The following is a 14,379-nucleotide window of genomic DNA, read 5'->3' as shown; positions in this document are numbered from 1 at the left end:
CTCTCTCGCGCTCTCTCTCTCTCTCTCTCACACACGCTCGCGTGCGCGCACACACACACACACACACACGATGCGCAAAACTCTGCATTTGAACAGTCAATAGCAAATACTTAAACTAATAACAAAACAGTAGCTGATTCAGAAGCGCCAGATTGTCATAGCAAAGTCAGAATTACCTCCTCTCCTAGGTTCACGAAACGGTCGTCCATAAAATGCATTGCTGTTCTGTTGTAAGTAATCTTAAAGATTCCTAAATGCATCTACTTTCGGAAGACCAAATAAAGTGCTTTTGCTTTTGTCTAGAAACACACAGCGTCTCCCTGACATGCTGCTTCAACACTAACTGCGGTCACTGAAACCACGCCTTCTTTCTTTGCGTGAACATTTGGGCGCATTATGCAAATATTTCCACATAGTGAGGGAGATATGTGGGGGCGTGTTAGACCGAGCCGTTTTAGGGGGGCGTGGCAGAGTCTTAACTTTGATAAAGAATATCTCTTTGGTTTTGAGACTTTAGTCTTTGCAACTTCAGGGATCTTATCTATGCACAATCAGCTTGTAACACTCCAAAGAGAAAGGAAAACTTGAAATCGCATCATATGACCCCTTTAAAACTGAGTAGAGAAGAAGACGGTGCTATAGCGCCCCTTGTGGCACTGGTAAGAATGCAATTAATGCATTAGAAATGCAATGGCATGTGACATAAGGCTTGAGGCCTACAACACAAGTGAAGTCTGGGTTCACAGAAACAATTTCTGAGACCGCTTTTTTGTTTTATGCAGTAAAGAGATCTGTAATAAAACCATTGGTGGGCAGATTGTCATGTGTCCTCTCTGTGATAAGAAATGTGGCTACTGGATGCTCAGCACAACCTGTAGCTCCTCATGGGTGAGTGAACAAATAACTGTCCATCTTTTATTCATTTACTTACTTATTTACTTATGGAGTATGATTTTGTGTATTTATTAATGTAAAGTTAAACCTTCATCTGATTGCCTTTTAGCAATCGTATCTGTTTGACAACACAGCGACGGTGTTCTTTGCAATATTCATGGGAATATGGGGTGAGTAGAGCCTCTTGTAGCTCTTGTAACTGTTCTAGAATTGTATCTGTTGTTACCTGTGTCTGTATTTGTTACATCAAACTACTGCCTACACCTTATTTGCTTGTCATAACTTATGCAGTTTGATGTCAGTTGATCAGCCAATGAAAATATGGATTAACCATAATTAAAGAGAATGTATTAATATTTGGATGTAGTTTTAATTGTTATGATCATGATCATGAAAATGGCACATACGCTGCCTAAAGTTGGTAAATATGTAATATTTTCTTTTACTCTGACTGCCCCTAATGGTAAAAGATGATACTTGTTCTTAAACATTTAGTAAAATACTCATGTTGTCAGTCAGTCATTTACAGCAAGTGTTGTATTTAGTATATTGTGACATCTGGTTGCATAAAAAACATTTTCTTTTAAATTATACATTATAATGCAAAAATGGGGCGTCATAGGGGTGTTTCAATAGAAAGCTGCGGTGATTATGTGTTTTTATAGGCCAACCCAGAAGTTAGCATCACTTCTGTCGACAAAAACCATTAGACTTTGAAACATGCAGAAAATAAGCTCTGTGACCAATGAAAGTTTACGATTCTTACACGTTTCGTTCAACGTGATTATCTTCACACGTGAACACAACTTTTATTTTGAAGCCTAAATACAAGGCTAAACAAACTGCAGACACATGACTTCAACGGACATAAGCTTCAGACAACTCTTTAGTCTTTATTTAAAAACAATTGTCCCTGAAAGTTTGAGTTAGAATAGTTAGTAATAAGTAGTGACTATTGAGGAAATGAATTTAGGCTGTGACGATCATTGACAACCTCTGTAGTCTCATTTAGACACGGCCTTTTTCAATACAAGTGAAAGCTTTAAAAAAAAAAAAAGAGGGCATAGCTGATGTATTTTATGGTGTAGAATTAACATGAAAATATATTGAGCTTATGTCTAACACAGACCTTATTTCAGACATTTAAATAAAAAAAACATTAACTTCAGGACAATGGGATCAGAATTGCTAAAGTACAAAAATGCATCATCCTTGCAGCACTGTATGCAGCCAGGAAACAGACACAATGCATGAGTTTTAAGGTGTAGTTTTTCTCGGCCGTCAGTGACTCTGTTCCTGGAGTTCTGGAAGCGGCGTCAGGCTCGACTGGAGTACGAGTGGGATCTGGTGGACATGGAGGAAGAGCAGCAACAGCTGCAGCTCAGACCCGAATACGAGACCAAGTGCACCCACCGCCGGCTCAACCGCGTCACGCAAGTACGCATACATATCTAATGACCTCTTGACCCACAGATTTGTCAGAGTGTAGTTTTACCAGGAATAACTATATTAAAGCAAATAATTGTTTTGATCATATAGAGCTAGGTTCTTCATTCCTGGTCTCCGAAAGATTAGTATATAGTATATATATATATACGGCTTTCAGGATCATGAATGAGGAACACTAATGTAAAGCACGAGTAATTATACAGTATATACTGGCTTTTTTTATTCTACGGATAACTGTCAATTTATTGTTTACTTATTATAAATGTCCATTGCAAAATGTTCTTGAATTTCACCCTTTGTTCTGAATTTAACTGTTTGTTAAACTTGTATTGCAGCCGTTCATCGCTGATTTGTAACTATTCCTTCAGCGGATTTTATATTAGCTTTAAAATATTAATTTTTTTGTATTTCAAGTGAGGCGAGTCGAAAAGATCAGAAAACGTGTATCTAGACTCCGAGAGATGGCTGAGTGGCTCATGTTAGACCCATTAGTCAGTTTAGATGGCATATTTAATTTGACAAAATGAAGATAAGGCTGTGATGGATGGACATAACAAGGTCTTGGTACACATCTCCTGTTTTATAAAGCTTTTCATCCTCGAGAAAGTGTCTGGAAAGATGTAATTTCAGTATTTATTAGCTGAACATAGTGAATGCCACATACAATAGTTCATTAAATGGGGAAAGAGTAAGGGGACGTTCACACAAAATGTGTTTTTCCATTCCATTGTGCTACTTTTCTATTGCTTTTTTTAACTGAGAGAGTGTTAAAAAGAGTGTGTAATGGTTCTCAGGTGAGCGTGTGATTAGTGACGGCTGTGTGATCAGGGAATTCAGCTGTGTAAGTGCAATGGATGATGGGAACTGCAGTCCAGAGTGACATGTAACAGTCTGTGTAGTGTGAGAGTCAATGTAATGGTAGAGTGACCTCTGGTGGCAATCGGCCGGAAGGCCACGGACCGGATTCGTGACAGCATGCTGGGGACTATTTTCAGGCGCTGCGTAATATCATTGCGCCTGCTGCACTCATGGTACGGCAGCAAAGCTCCTTGATTATTACGCCGGAATGAGAGTATAGTTCCTAGCCATATCGGCCTAGAAAATCACAACTTTTCATTTTCCGTCAGTCTTAGTACACAATGTAACTACAGAAGAGTCACGTTTTAAATAGGAAAAATATAGAAACTCTTTGGTCATTTTTGAGCGAGATGCTAACGGTCTAATCAGATTCAATGATCTATGCTAAGCTACAGCTAAAAGTGCTACCGCCAGACCCGGAGATCGGCTGAATGGATTCAAAAACGGTTAAACTCAACTGTTTAACTCTAGGGGAGTTGGAAAAATATTTAAAAAAATTGTGGAGTGTTCCTTTAAGTAGCACAGGTATATTTGTAGCAGTAGCCAACAATGCATTGGTCAAATGGGTCAAAATTATTTATTTTTCTTTTATGCCAAAAATCATTAGGATATTAAGTAAAGATCATGTTCCATGAAGATATTTTGTAAATTTCCTACCGTAAATATATCAAAACTTAATTTTTGATTAGTAATATGCATTGCTAAGAACTTCATTTGAACAACTTTAAAGACGATTTTCTCAATATTTAGATTTTTTTGCACCCTCAGATTCCAGATTTTCAAATAGTTGTATCTCAGCCAAATATTGTCCTATCCTAACAAACCATACATCAATGGAAAGCTTATTCATTCAGAAAAAATTCAACAAATGTACCCTTATGGCTGGTTTTGTGGTCCAGGGTCACATACGTATATTAGATTTGAGTATATTAGGTTTGTAAACCTCTGAGGTCTTAATAGTATAATTTGACAGACAATGGGCAGAATATGAAGCTACAAAGTCACTTTAGGTGTTGTCATGTCACAAACGGTAGTCAAGGTTAGTTTATCCACCAGCCAACAGAGAAACTAGATAATCAGCGTGTTTGTTTGGCTTTGTTCGTATTGTGTAGGAACAGGAGTGGGTTCTAGACCAGAGCCCAGCTGATAAAGCATGCAGGTTTATCCTGTGCTGGGCCACTGTGGTTTTGTGGGTAAGGCAGGCACAGGACGACGATACTGTAGATCGGATTGCTGTGTGTGTGTGAGAGTGTGTAGCATTAGCAGCCTGCTTGCAGTGTGATCGCAGCTTTGAAAGACTGTAGTCATAGACTTAATGACTCGTTATAAACAGGAAGACAGCGGTGTGGACAGTGCTAGATTAGGTGTGTGGTGGTGGTTGCTCATGATCCCTGCTTTGCTTGCTTGCTGTGTAGGAGATGGAGCCTTATTTACCTCTAACAAGCAAGTTTGCTCGTTCAGTACTGTCCGGGGCCACCGTCCTCTTCTGGGTGAGCATCAAAACCGTCTGCTACTTTCAGTATAATAATCTAATTTTATGTATGTATATATATATATATATATAATTGAAGAACAAATTATGTCAAATTGTTATAAGCACCTCTTATATTAACACAGTGATGTACAAAAATACAGTGGGGTCCAAAGGTCCTAGACAACAATGAAAAACTGGGATTCAAAATTGAATTAAACTTGGAAACTTCAAAGTTTTCAGATTTTTAAACACAATACATGTTATGATATTGTGAACAAAAAAAATATTTAAGATTCTGCACCTTTCTTCAATAATCAAAAAGCAAATTTGTTTAATGCTCTTTGGAACTTTGAAGCATTTTCAAATCATGCTGGATAATTTGAGGTTTTGTTTAGCTCTAGCCATTAAAGCAAAAGGAAGGCACACCAAATATAAGAAATTCTGTTTTTTATAAATAAATAGATATACAGAAGCATTTTCACTAGAGGTCTCAGATTTTTGACCCCCACTGAATATATTAGCTCTGTTCCAACGGTTAGTGAGCTGCCTACATATGACAGCTTAGGACATCATATACGAGTATGTTATTAATACCGAAATATGTCTAGAAAATGATGTAGCAGCAAACAGTTTACTCTATATTTGCACTTGCTATGTACTTTCATTCTTATTAGAGTTGTTAGCTTAGCAACATGCTAATATCAAATACATTTGAAATCAAATGTGAATCAAAACTTTGCGTGAGGAGTGTTTATATGTATAGGTTATAGATAGGTTATTGCATGATATGGGTAAGACTCAATATCGAATGTTAATAAGTCGCTGGACTGTATGGACACAGAATCACACAGCAGTAAGTAAGTTAAATCAGTAAATCTGATGTTTGCTCTAGAACATTTTGTCTGAGGATGCATGTTTTACCAGCATCATGTAGCATTTTACCGTTTTGACGTGTCCTAGTAAGCACTGCATGTTCATAATTTAGTTTTTCTTTTTTAACAATATTTTTGCATGGATAATTGAGCAGTATTGAGTTAGTAATAGTAACTGCAGCGAGTGAGTTTTGTGTGTGTGTGTGTATGACTTGTACCTCTCTCACTCCCAAACCCAGATCTCTCTGATTATCGCCAGTATAATCGGTGTGATTGCGTACCGTCTGGCGGTGTTTGCGGCATTTGCCAGCATTATGAAGGACAGCCCCACCAATAAGCTGGATGTGGTTGGATCCCTTATCACGCCGCAGTTAGCCACATCCGTCACGGCTTCCTGCATCAACTTTGTCATCATCATGATTCTGAACTTCCTGTATGAGCGTGTAGCCATAAAGATCACTGATATGGGTGAGTCTTTACGTATAAGTATATCGGACTCCCAGCCTCTTTTTTTCCCACCTAAAACCTTTAAAAACATTCCAAATGTAACGTTTCAATAAATACACAACACCTAAAAAAACTATTATTAGTTTATTGTTTGTTATTGTTGTTGTTGGTTTCTGTTTTAAAACGTTTTTTTTGTTTTTATTGCATTTATTTGACCTCGGCACTATCTAATTTCTGATTTGTTCCAGTCCATTCATTTTGTGTTCTGTATCTTGTAATAAACAATAAGAGAAGCAATCGTATATTCAGTTAGTAAAGTATTTCCGTAATGTAAAAATGTTTGTGCACTGATTTTTATTCACTTGTTCTTCTGTCCGCAGAGGTTCCCAAAACCCATGTGGAGTACGAGAACAAGCTAACGGTGAAGATGTTCCTCTTCCAGTTTGTCAACTACTATTCCTCTTGCTTCTACGTCGCATTTTTTAAGGGCAAATTTGTGGGCTACCCTGGAGACTATGCCTACATGTTTGGCAAGTGGAGAAATGAAGAGGTAGACCTGAGATCCCATGAGTCTGTTTTTAAAGTTGTATTGTTCTTTTTCTTCTCCATGCCATTATTTACTTTTTAAACCTTTGTTATGCATTTGTTGGTGCCAATGGATCACTAATTTATATTAATTGAATATAGAGTTTAAAGGGTTAGTTTGCCCAAAAATGAAAATTAGGCTGTTTTACTCACCCCCGAGGCATTCTAGGTGTATATGACTTTCTTCTTTCAGACGAATCCAGTCGGAGTTATATTAAAAATTGCTATTCCAGCTATTCCAAGCTGTTTAATGCCACTCAGCGGGTGTTGCAGTGCTTCAGTCCAAAAGAAGTGAAGCAAAAAGCGCCCATCCATAAAAAAAAAGTGTCTCACACGGCTCCGGGGGGTGAACAAAGGCCTCCTGTAGTGAATCAATGCGTTTTTGTAAGAAAAATATCCATATTCAAAACGTAATAATCACTTTAATGTAGCTTGCGCTCACTATTGTACACGGAAGCAGCTCCGGGCGGATGACGTATGAGGTCGGCTTTGTGCATGCGCCGCTCAGAAGTGTAACTGCACACGGAAGCGCAACGGAGAGATCAAAACAAAACAACGGTCACTAATTAGAAGTACAAAACGAGGATTTGTAAAGAAGAATGTCGGAGGATTTCGATATAAGCCAAGAGGAGACTGGTTTTCCTTTGCTAAAGTAAAGAAACTTTGCTTCCTTTGCTCCTGTAAACAAACGTTGGTTTTCACGAGACTCACCAACTCTGAACTCATACGTCATCTGCCCGGAGCTGCTTCTGTGTACAACTGTTGGCGCAAGCTACATTAAAGTGATTGTTAAGTTTTGAATATGGATATTTTTCTCACAAAAACGCATCGATTCGCTACAGGAGGCCTTTGTTCACCCCCCGGAGCCGTGTGAGACACTTTTTTTATGGATGGGCGCTTTTTATTTAACTTCTTTTGGACTGATCCATGCAACACACGCAGATTGCAATGATAGAGCTTGGAATAGCCAGGACAATTTTTTAAATAACTCTGACTGGATTCGTCTGAAAGAAGAAAGTCATATACACCTAGAATGCCTCTGGGGTGAGTAAAACACAGCCTAATTTTCATTTTTGGGTGAACTAACCCTTTAAGGATAATAGTAAAATACATTCATGAAAATATACATTATCGTTTAATATTATACTTATTAGATCGGTTTATTTCTGATCATCATAATTGTGTTTTCAGTGCGAGCCAGGCGGCTGTTTGATTGAGTTAACCACTCAGTTAGTGATCGTGATGGTGGGTAAACAGGTGTGGGGGAACATACAGGAAGCTCTCGTCCCGTAAGTCCACATGACCATGATATATACTGAATCTACTGTCTATTTTGATGATAATAAGCCGAGAAAGTGAATGATTCAGATCCACGTAAAATGTGTTTTCCTGTGCATGTTCATGTGTTGTTAGTGGGTGGTGTTTTATGTATCTCTGCAGTGGTGTATAAAGTACCTGAAAGCCATACTCAAGTAAAAGTACAGATATCTTACCAGAAAATGACTTTGGTAGAAGTTGAAGACGCCGTTTAGAATAGTACTTGAGTAAAAGTCTTAAAGTATGTGATATTTATTGTACTTAAGTACGAAAAGTATTTTTTTAATCTTAAACATACTTAAGTACTGAAAGTAAAAGTACAAGTAAATGCAAAATGGAAAAGAAGCAAATACATATATATAAAAAATGTTCATACATACTACTTGAGTAGCAAGATTGTGTTCAGTTTGAACTCTTTCTTCCATTTTGTATTTTTGGGTAAGAATAAGAAACACTTCATCCGGTACTTAGTGTCTTTCATTCCAACATAAGAAAACATTTCTGGAATCTGCATCTGAAATAGCATTTAGATGTATTTACACAGTTTAATGTAGCTCAGAGGGGACATGGATGCATTTAAACTGCAGTTACAGATGCATAAATGATGCTTTGTTTTTAACATAAAACGTTGAATACTGATATTTGAAATAATTTACAACATGAACAAAATAGTCGAAATGTGAAATGAAAACCGCCAGTAGGTGGCAGCAAGTGACTGTTAATGAGTGAGTCATTGAGATTCAACCGATTCATTCAAACGACTGATTCATTCCGAAACAAAGCATTTAACTGTGGCTGTGTCCGAATTCGCCCCCTATACCCTTAAATAGGGCACTATTTGAGGGAACAGCCATTTTTAGTGGTGTCCGAAACCATAGTGGACGTTCTTGAGTGCACTCATTCAATCCCACAATGCACTGCAAAAACGAGTGTACAACTGGTGCACGCTCAACGGCTAGAGAATGCCCATAATGCACTGTGAGAGTCACGCGACGAATGAGTTCCCGCATCTCGCCAGAAGATGGCGAAGGAATAGTGAATGAGGGTATAGGGGGCGATTTCGGACACAGCCTGTGTTAATGAGTGAATCACTGAATCATTTATTCAACCGATTCGTTCAAAAAGCTGATTCATTCCGAAACGCAAGCAATATTATGTTAAAAATGTAAGTCACTTATTGCTTTACTGAACTTGTATAAAATGATTATTAAATGTGTTCATGCTGATATTTACAGAAAAACGGTAGGCTACTCTTTGTGTGATATAGATTAAGTTAACCATATTAAATTATATAAACATCTACAATTTTACAATTTAGCCTTGAATTTTGATACATTATTTTGAAATAATGTCAGATCACACATCATTACAACACTTACCATATCGCAGACGATATACTGTATAGCGCACACCCCAGACTCGACTTGAGTGGAAAATGAATCATCCGCGGTTGTGCGCGCACTTGTTTACACATGAGCAAAGGTGTTTTTAAGAGTCTAACTTGCAGAGGGCAGACCACTGTCTGATTCGTCAAACCTGCTTTCCTGCAGTCCGTGTTCTTCTGACTTCTGACTCTTTTGTAGTAAGTAACAAATATGCTTCGGGGAAATGTATCGGAGTAAAGGTATACATTTTAATTAAGAAATGTAGTAGAGTAAAAGTAAAAGTTGGCTGAAATATAAAAACTCAAGTAAAGTACAGATACTCCCAAAAAATACGTACTTCGTTACAGTACTTATTATTACTTTGTTACAATACACCACTGTATCTCTGTCTGTGTGTAGCTGGCTGTGTAACTGGTGGGTGAGCAGAAGCGCTCGTAATCATCCGGAGAGTCTGTACAGCCGCTGGGAGCAGGATCATGACCTGCAGAGCTTCAGTCAGCTCGGCCTCTTCTACGAGTACCTGGAGATGGGTGAGTGTCCGGCAGCTACAGTATATCAGTGCTGAATGTGACCCTGGACCACAACACCAGTCATAAGGGTCAATTTTTCGAAATTGAGATTTATATATCATCTGAATAAATAAGCTTTCCATTGATGTATGGTTTGTTAGGATAGGACAATATTTGGCTGAGATACAACTATTTGAAAATCTGGAATCTGAGGGTGGAAAAAAATAAAAAATATTGAGAAAATCACCTTTAAAGTTGTCCAAATGAAGTTCTTAGCAATGCATATTACTAATCAAAAATTAAGTTTTGATATATTTACGGTAGATTACAATTATGGATGCCACAATTATGTAATCGTTCAAAGAGACAGTTAATCGTTCAAAGTCCACTTATATTATTCTGCACGCTTAAGATGTTTTTTTTCTTTCTACATGTTATCTTAAGGGTTCTTCCATTGTTTTAGTTTTAGTGTAACATTTCATATTTTTCATAAGAAACCAATCCGATGTATAGTTGACATTTGAGGCTTAATACTATAGAAAAGCACTAAAGGTTTTTCAGTTAGAGTGTTTTCAGCTGGTTTATTTTCATATAAAAATATTGCATGCAGTTGCATCAAACTATGGTGTAAACATCATTCAATGGAAATTGTGATAATCGTAATTAATAATCGCAATTACAATTTCAAGGCAATAATCGACAATTATGATTTTTGTCATAATCGTGTCATAAAAGTGCTGTCAAACGATTAATCGTGATTAATCGCGTCCAAAATAAAGTTTTTGTTTACGTAATATATGTGTGTATACTGTGTATATTTATTACGTACATATAAATACACACACATGTATGTATATATTTAAGAAAAATATGTAACATTTATATATTAAATATATTTATATATGATATAAGTTATATAAATATACATGTAAATATTTTCAATATATATGCTGTGTGTGTGTGTGTGTGTGTGTGTATTTATATGTACATAATAAATATACACAGTATACACACATATATTATGTAAACAAAAACTTTTATTTTAGATGCGATTAATCATTTGACAGCACTAATATATATATATATATATATATATATATGTGTATATATATATATAATAACTATTCATAAAGTATATCTAAAAAATGAAATCAATATTTTAAATCATTACACCGCTCTCTGGAATACTTTGTAGTTGAACTTGTTGTGGTCTCTACAAGGAAGTTCATAAAAGTCAGGCTACAAAATGTCATGCCCAAGTCTTTACTTATCTGTTTCATATGTTGCTGTGTAATGAGCCGGCGTTGTGCTGGGGTCCCCGTCACTCTGTCAGGGTGTATTAGTTTGCAATAAAAAATGGCTGACTGTACAAAGCCTTTACACCTCTTCATGTAAGCGCTTTTCTCAGCAAATATTGTGCAATTAAAAATGTAAATTTTAATAAATTGTTCTAATCAATTTTTAATCTGTCACCCTAATTGAGGTTCTTGTCGTTTTTGTGCCCAATTAATATTGTCCAGATTTTAAGTGAGTTATGATCTGCTCTAGACTTAGGTCAGGGTAGACACCATGGAAAAAAAGGCTGTGAGGGATGAAATTACAGTCTCTGCAGTGGCATGCACTTGTCTTAATTTTCAAAGTTTTATGGACTTTTTGTCTGTTGAATGTTTTTTGGAAACGTCGGCTGATCAGTTGGCATGTTGTTAAACAACAGTACAATCCACTGTCCATCGCAGCCTGGTTTTCATACATGCCCTTACATTTGTGCTGTTTTCAGCTGTATCTTAAAAACATGTTAATGACTAAAGTCAGATTATACTGTACTCAAACTAGGCTACAATAATATGCAAGCAACATGTTCATGTGTGGTTTATGCGTGGTTTGTTAAAAAAAATAATAATAATAAGTAAGTCACTGTAACTTGACTACAGTTTAAAAGTAGCTTAATGAACACTTATTTACGTTAACTCACCAATACAGAGCCCCAGACATGTTATGCAGGAAAAAATATATATTTTGTGGCCATAAATTAACGATCAATTTACACGACTTACTAGTTCGTCACCTCCTTTCAAGTAAATCATGAGTACAACTTACTAATTTGTCACCTTTTTTTAAGTACATCATGCGCACGATTTACTAATCTGTTGTGTTTGTTGAATGATTTGTGAATATCCGAATGCACCCTCTTTGAGAATAGGCTACATCCCCGTTACAGCCCTGTCATACTTCTTTTATAACAGCAGCAATAGTCTTTTTCAAAAAAGTATTTTCTCACTTTATGAAACTACAGACAGGAGTTAGTAAAACATGCCCATGAATTCACTAAAATGAGGTAACAAATTAGTAAAACGTGCACGATTTACATAAAATAGGGGAATGAATTAGTAAAACTAAAAAATATAGTAGTAGACGTATTAGGAAGTCATGGGAACTACCGTATTGGCCTGAATGTAAGACGACCCCCCTTTTCCCAGGTGTACCTTTTGGAAAAAGGCTTTTTAAAAACCAAATCTTGTTTTTTCTCAGTAAAACACATTTTGTCTTCAATTATTTTCATGTTGCGTATTTTTCCTATTTTAATTTTTGTTTTGAAAGTATGGTAAAAACTGGTTAAATGTACCAACAATCACATTGAAAAAATATACACTTTTTGATATGCCATTAAAAAACAAAAAAACAGGTAGCCCATCTGAATTAGGACATTTAGGCTATCCATCTAATAGTAGCCTACCAAAATCTAATTAACAGTAGAAGTTCAATCTTACTGTAGTCTTCAAATCTGGCACACTTGTTTTATGCGTATTTGGTGCCACCTATTGTTGTGGGTGTATTATTGACATGTCAAAGTCTAGACCCTGAATATAAGACGACCGCGTTTTTTCAGATGCATTTCCAGGAAAAAAACATTGTCTTATATTCGGGTCAATACGGTAATTGTTAATTCATATATAAATATTTTTTCTCTCGCATGTCATGTGTGGGACTCCATACACCATCAACTTCTATATGAACAAACTTTCAGCCTGCAGTAACTCAGTCTGTAGCTCGTCTTTATATTGAGAAACATTTCATCTCGTCTTTGTTTTGCAGTTATCCAATTTGGCTTCATCACCCTGTTTGTGGCCTCTTTCCCGCTGGCTCCTCTGCTGGCTCTGATGAATAATATCTTGGAAGTGCGAGTAGACGCTTGGAAATTCACCACTCAGTTCCGCCGGCCCGTGGCAGCCAAAGTGCACAACATCGGCGCATGGAACGAGATCCTCAACATGATCGCTGTTTTCTCAGTGGTTACCAATGTGAGTCTGTAGTAATAATGAGTCGGGAACCACTTTGACTACATCAGAGTTCGTTGAACAATTCAAACTGATTGTTCAGTGAGTCTTTTGGACTGATTCATTAACAAGAACCAGCTTATATGAATTTTTAGTACACCTACATCTAGGGCTGTCACGATTCCTCGATTCAACCGAGTACTCGATTTGAAAAAATCCTCGATTGAATTTTGCCCATGTCGAGTAACTGGCAAAATACCGAAAGTGGCGCATTTCATGGACGAGAAAATTAGACCATTTTCCATGGCTGCATGCTATATAAAACCCATTTAAAAATCATAATAAAGCTATTGTGAAGTGAAGTGTGGCCAAGTATGGTGACCCATACTAGGAATTAGTGCTCTGCATTTATCCCATCCAAAGTGCACACACACAGCAGTGAACACACACACACCCGGAGCAGTGGGCAGCCATTTTTTTGCTGCAGCGCCCGGGGAGCAGTTGGGGGTTTGGTGCCTTGCTCAAGGGCACCTCAGTCGTGGTATTGAAGGTGAAGAGAGCGCTGTACATTCACTCCCCCCACCTACAACCCCTGCCGGACCTGAGACTCAAACTCACAACCTTTGGGTTACGAGTCCGACTCTCTAACCATTAGGCCACGACTTCCCGTTCACATATTGTGAATTCACAAACGCTACGATTCAATTAAATAAATGTATGCGATGCAGGTTTACGTACGTGCATCTCAGAGCGGCTCTGAACTGTTATTATTTACATGTGTGGAGCGTCTCAAACTCCATCTTTGCATATTGTGAGTTTGGGTTTATTATAAAGTTCATCTGGGAACGCCACATGTGCCATTTCATCAGATTTGTAAGGTAAATCATTTATAAATCCCCGCAAACACAGGAGAATACATCAATATCTTTCTCAAGATACTAACTGTTGATAGCGATTTCAAAATAAGAGTGTAACCGTCACTCTTGAGTTATTCAAGAAATGACAGTGGCTATAGCATTTCTGTCATAAAGAAATGGACAAATATTAAAGATTAAGTGGACATTTGAATTAAATGATGTTTAGTCAATATTAATCAAGGATTAGATCGCGCAGTAAAGTGTAAAAACAATCGTCAGGCCGTTGGCACCCTCTGCAAGCATTTGTTATAATACCTATTGTACATTAGCTATATTGTTTGCATTACATAATATTTTAACAGTTTTGTTCAATAAGACCATATGATTACTCGCTTTTGATACTTTATTTGAACTTTTGTGCGGAACTACTTCCTTCCGCCACGGATTCAAAGCTCAA

General features: G+C 37.1%; 1 protein-coding gene across 2 annotated transcripts in view; it reads left to right on the top strand.

Annotated features, from left to right (window-relative positions):
* Positions 1-13,354, top strand: part of LOC107574289 (anoctamin-5-like) — a 36,397-nt gene extending 23,043 nt beyond the window's left edge. For both annotated transcript variants that reach the window (XM_016260735.1, XM_016260734.1), the window contains exons 8-16: positions 783-888; positions 1,004-1,064; positions 2,180-2,331; positions 4,617-4,691; positions 5,787-6,015; positions 6,375-6,544; positions 7,771-7,868; positions 9,681-9,811; positions 12,884-13,354. In XM_016260735.1, the coding sequence (XP_016116221.1) occupies positions 783-888; positions 1,004-1,064; positions 2,180-2,331; positions 4,617-4,691; positions 5,787-6,015; positions 6,375-6,544; positions 7,771-7,868; positions 9,681-9,811; positions 12,884-13,101 (1,240 nt within the window). In that variant the 3' untranslated portion in view covers positions 13,102-13,354. The remainder of the gene's footprint in view (positions 1-782; positions 889-1,003; positions 1,065-2,179; positions 2,332-4,616; positions 4,692-5,786; positions 6,016-6,374; positions 6,545-7,770; positions 7,869-9,680; positions 9,812-12,883) is intronic.
* Positions 13,355-14,379: the final 1,025 nt, after the last annotated feature.

The sequence above is a fragment of the Sinocyclocheilus grahami genome, unplaced genomic scaffold (genome assembly GCF_001515645.1).
Source record: "Sinocyclocheilus grahami isolate Dianchi unplaced genomic scaffold, SAMN03320097.WGS_v1.1 scaffold2171.1, whole genome shotgun sequence".
NCBI classification, from domain to species: Eukaryota; Metazoa; Chordata; class Actinopteri; order Cypriniformes; family Cyprinidae; genus Sinocyclocheilus; species Sinocyclocheilus grahami.
Note: the sequence above shows the minus strand (reverse complement) of the source record. Positions and strands in the feature narration are given on the sequence as shown.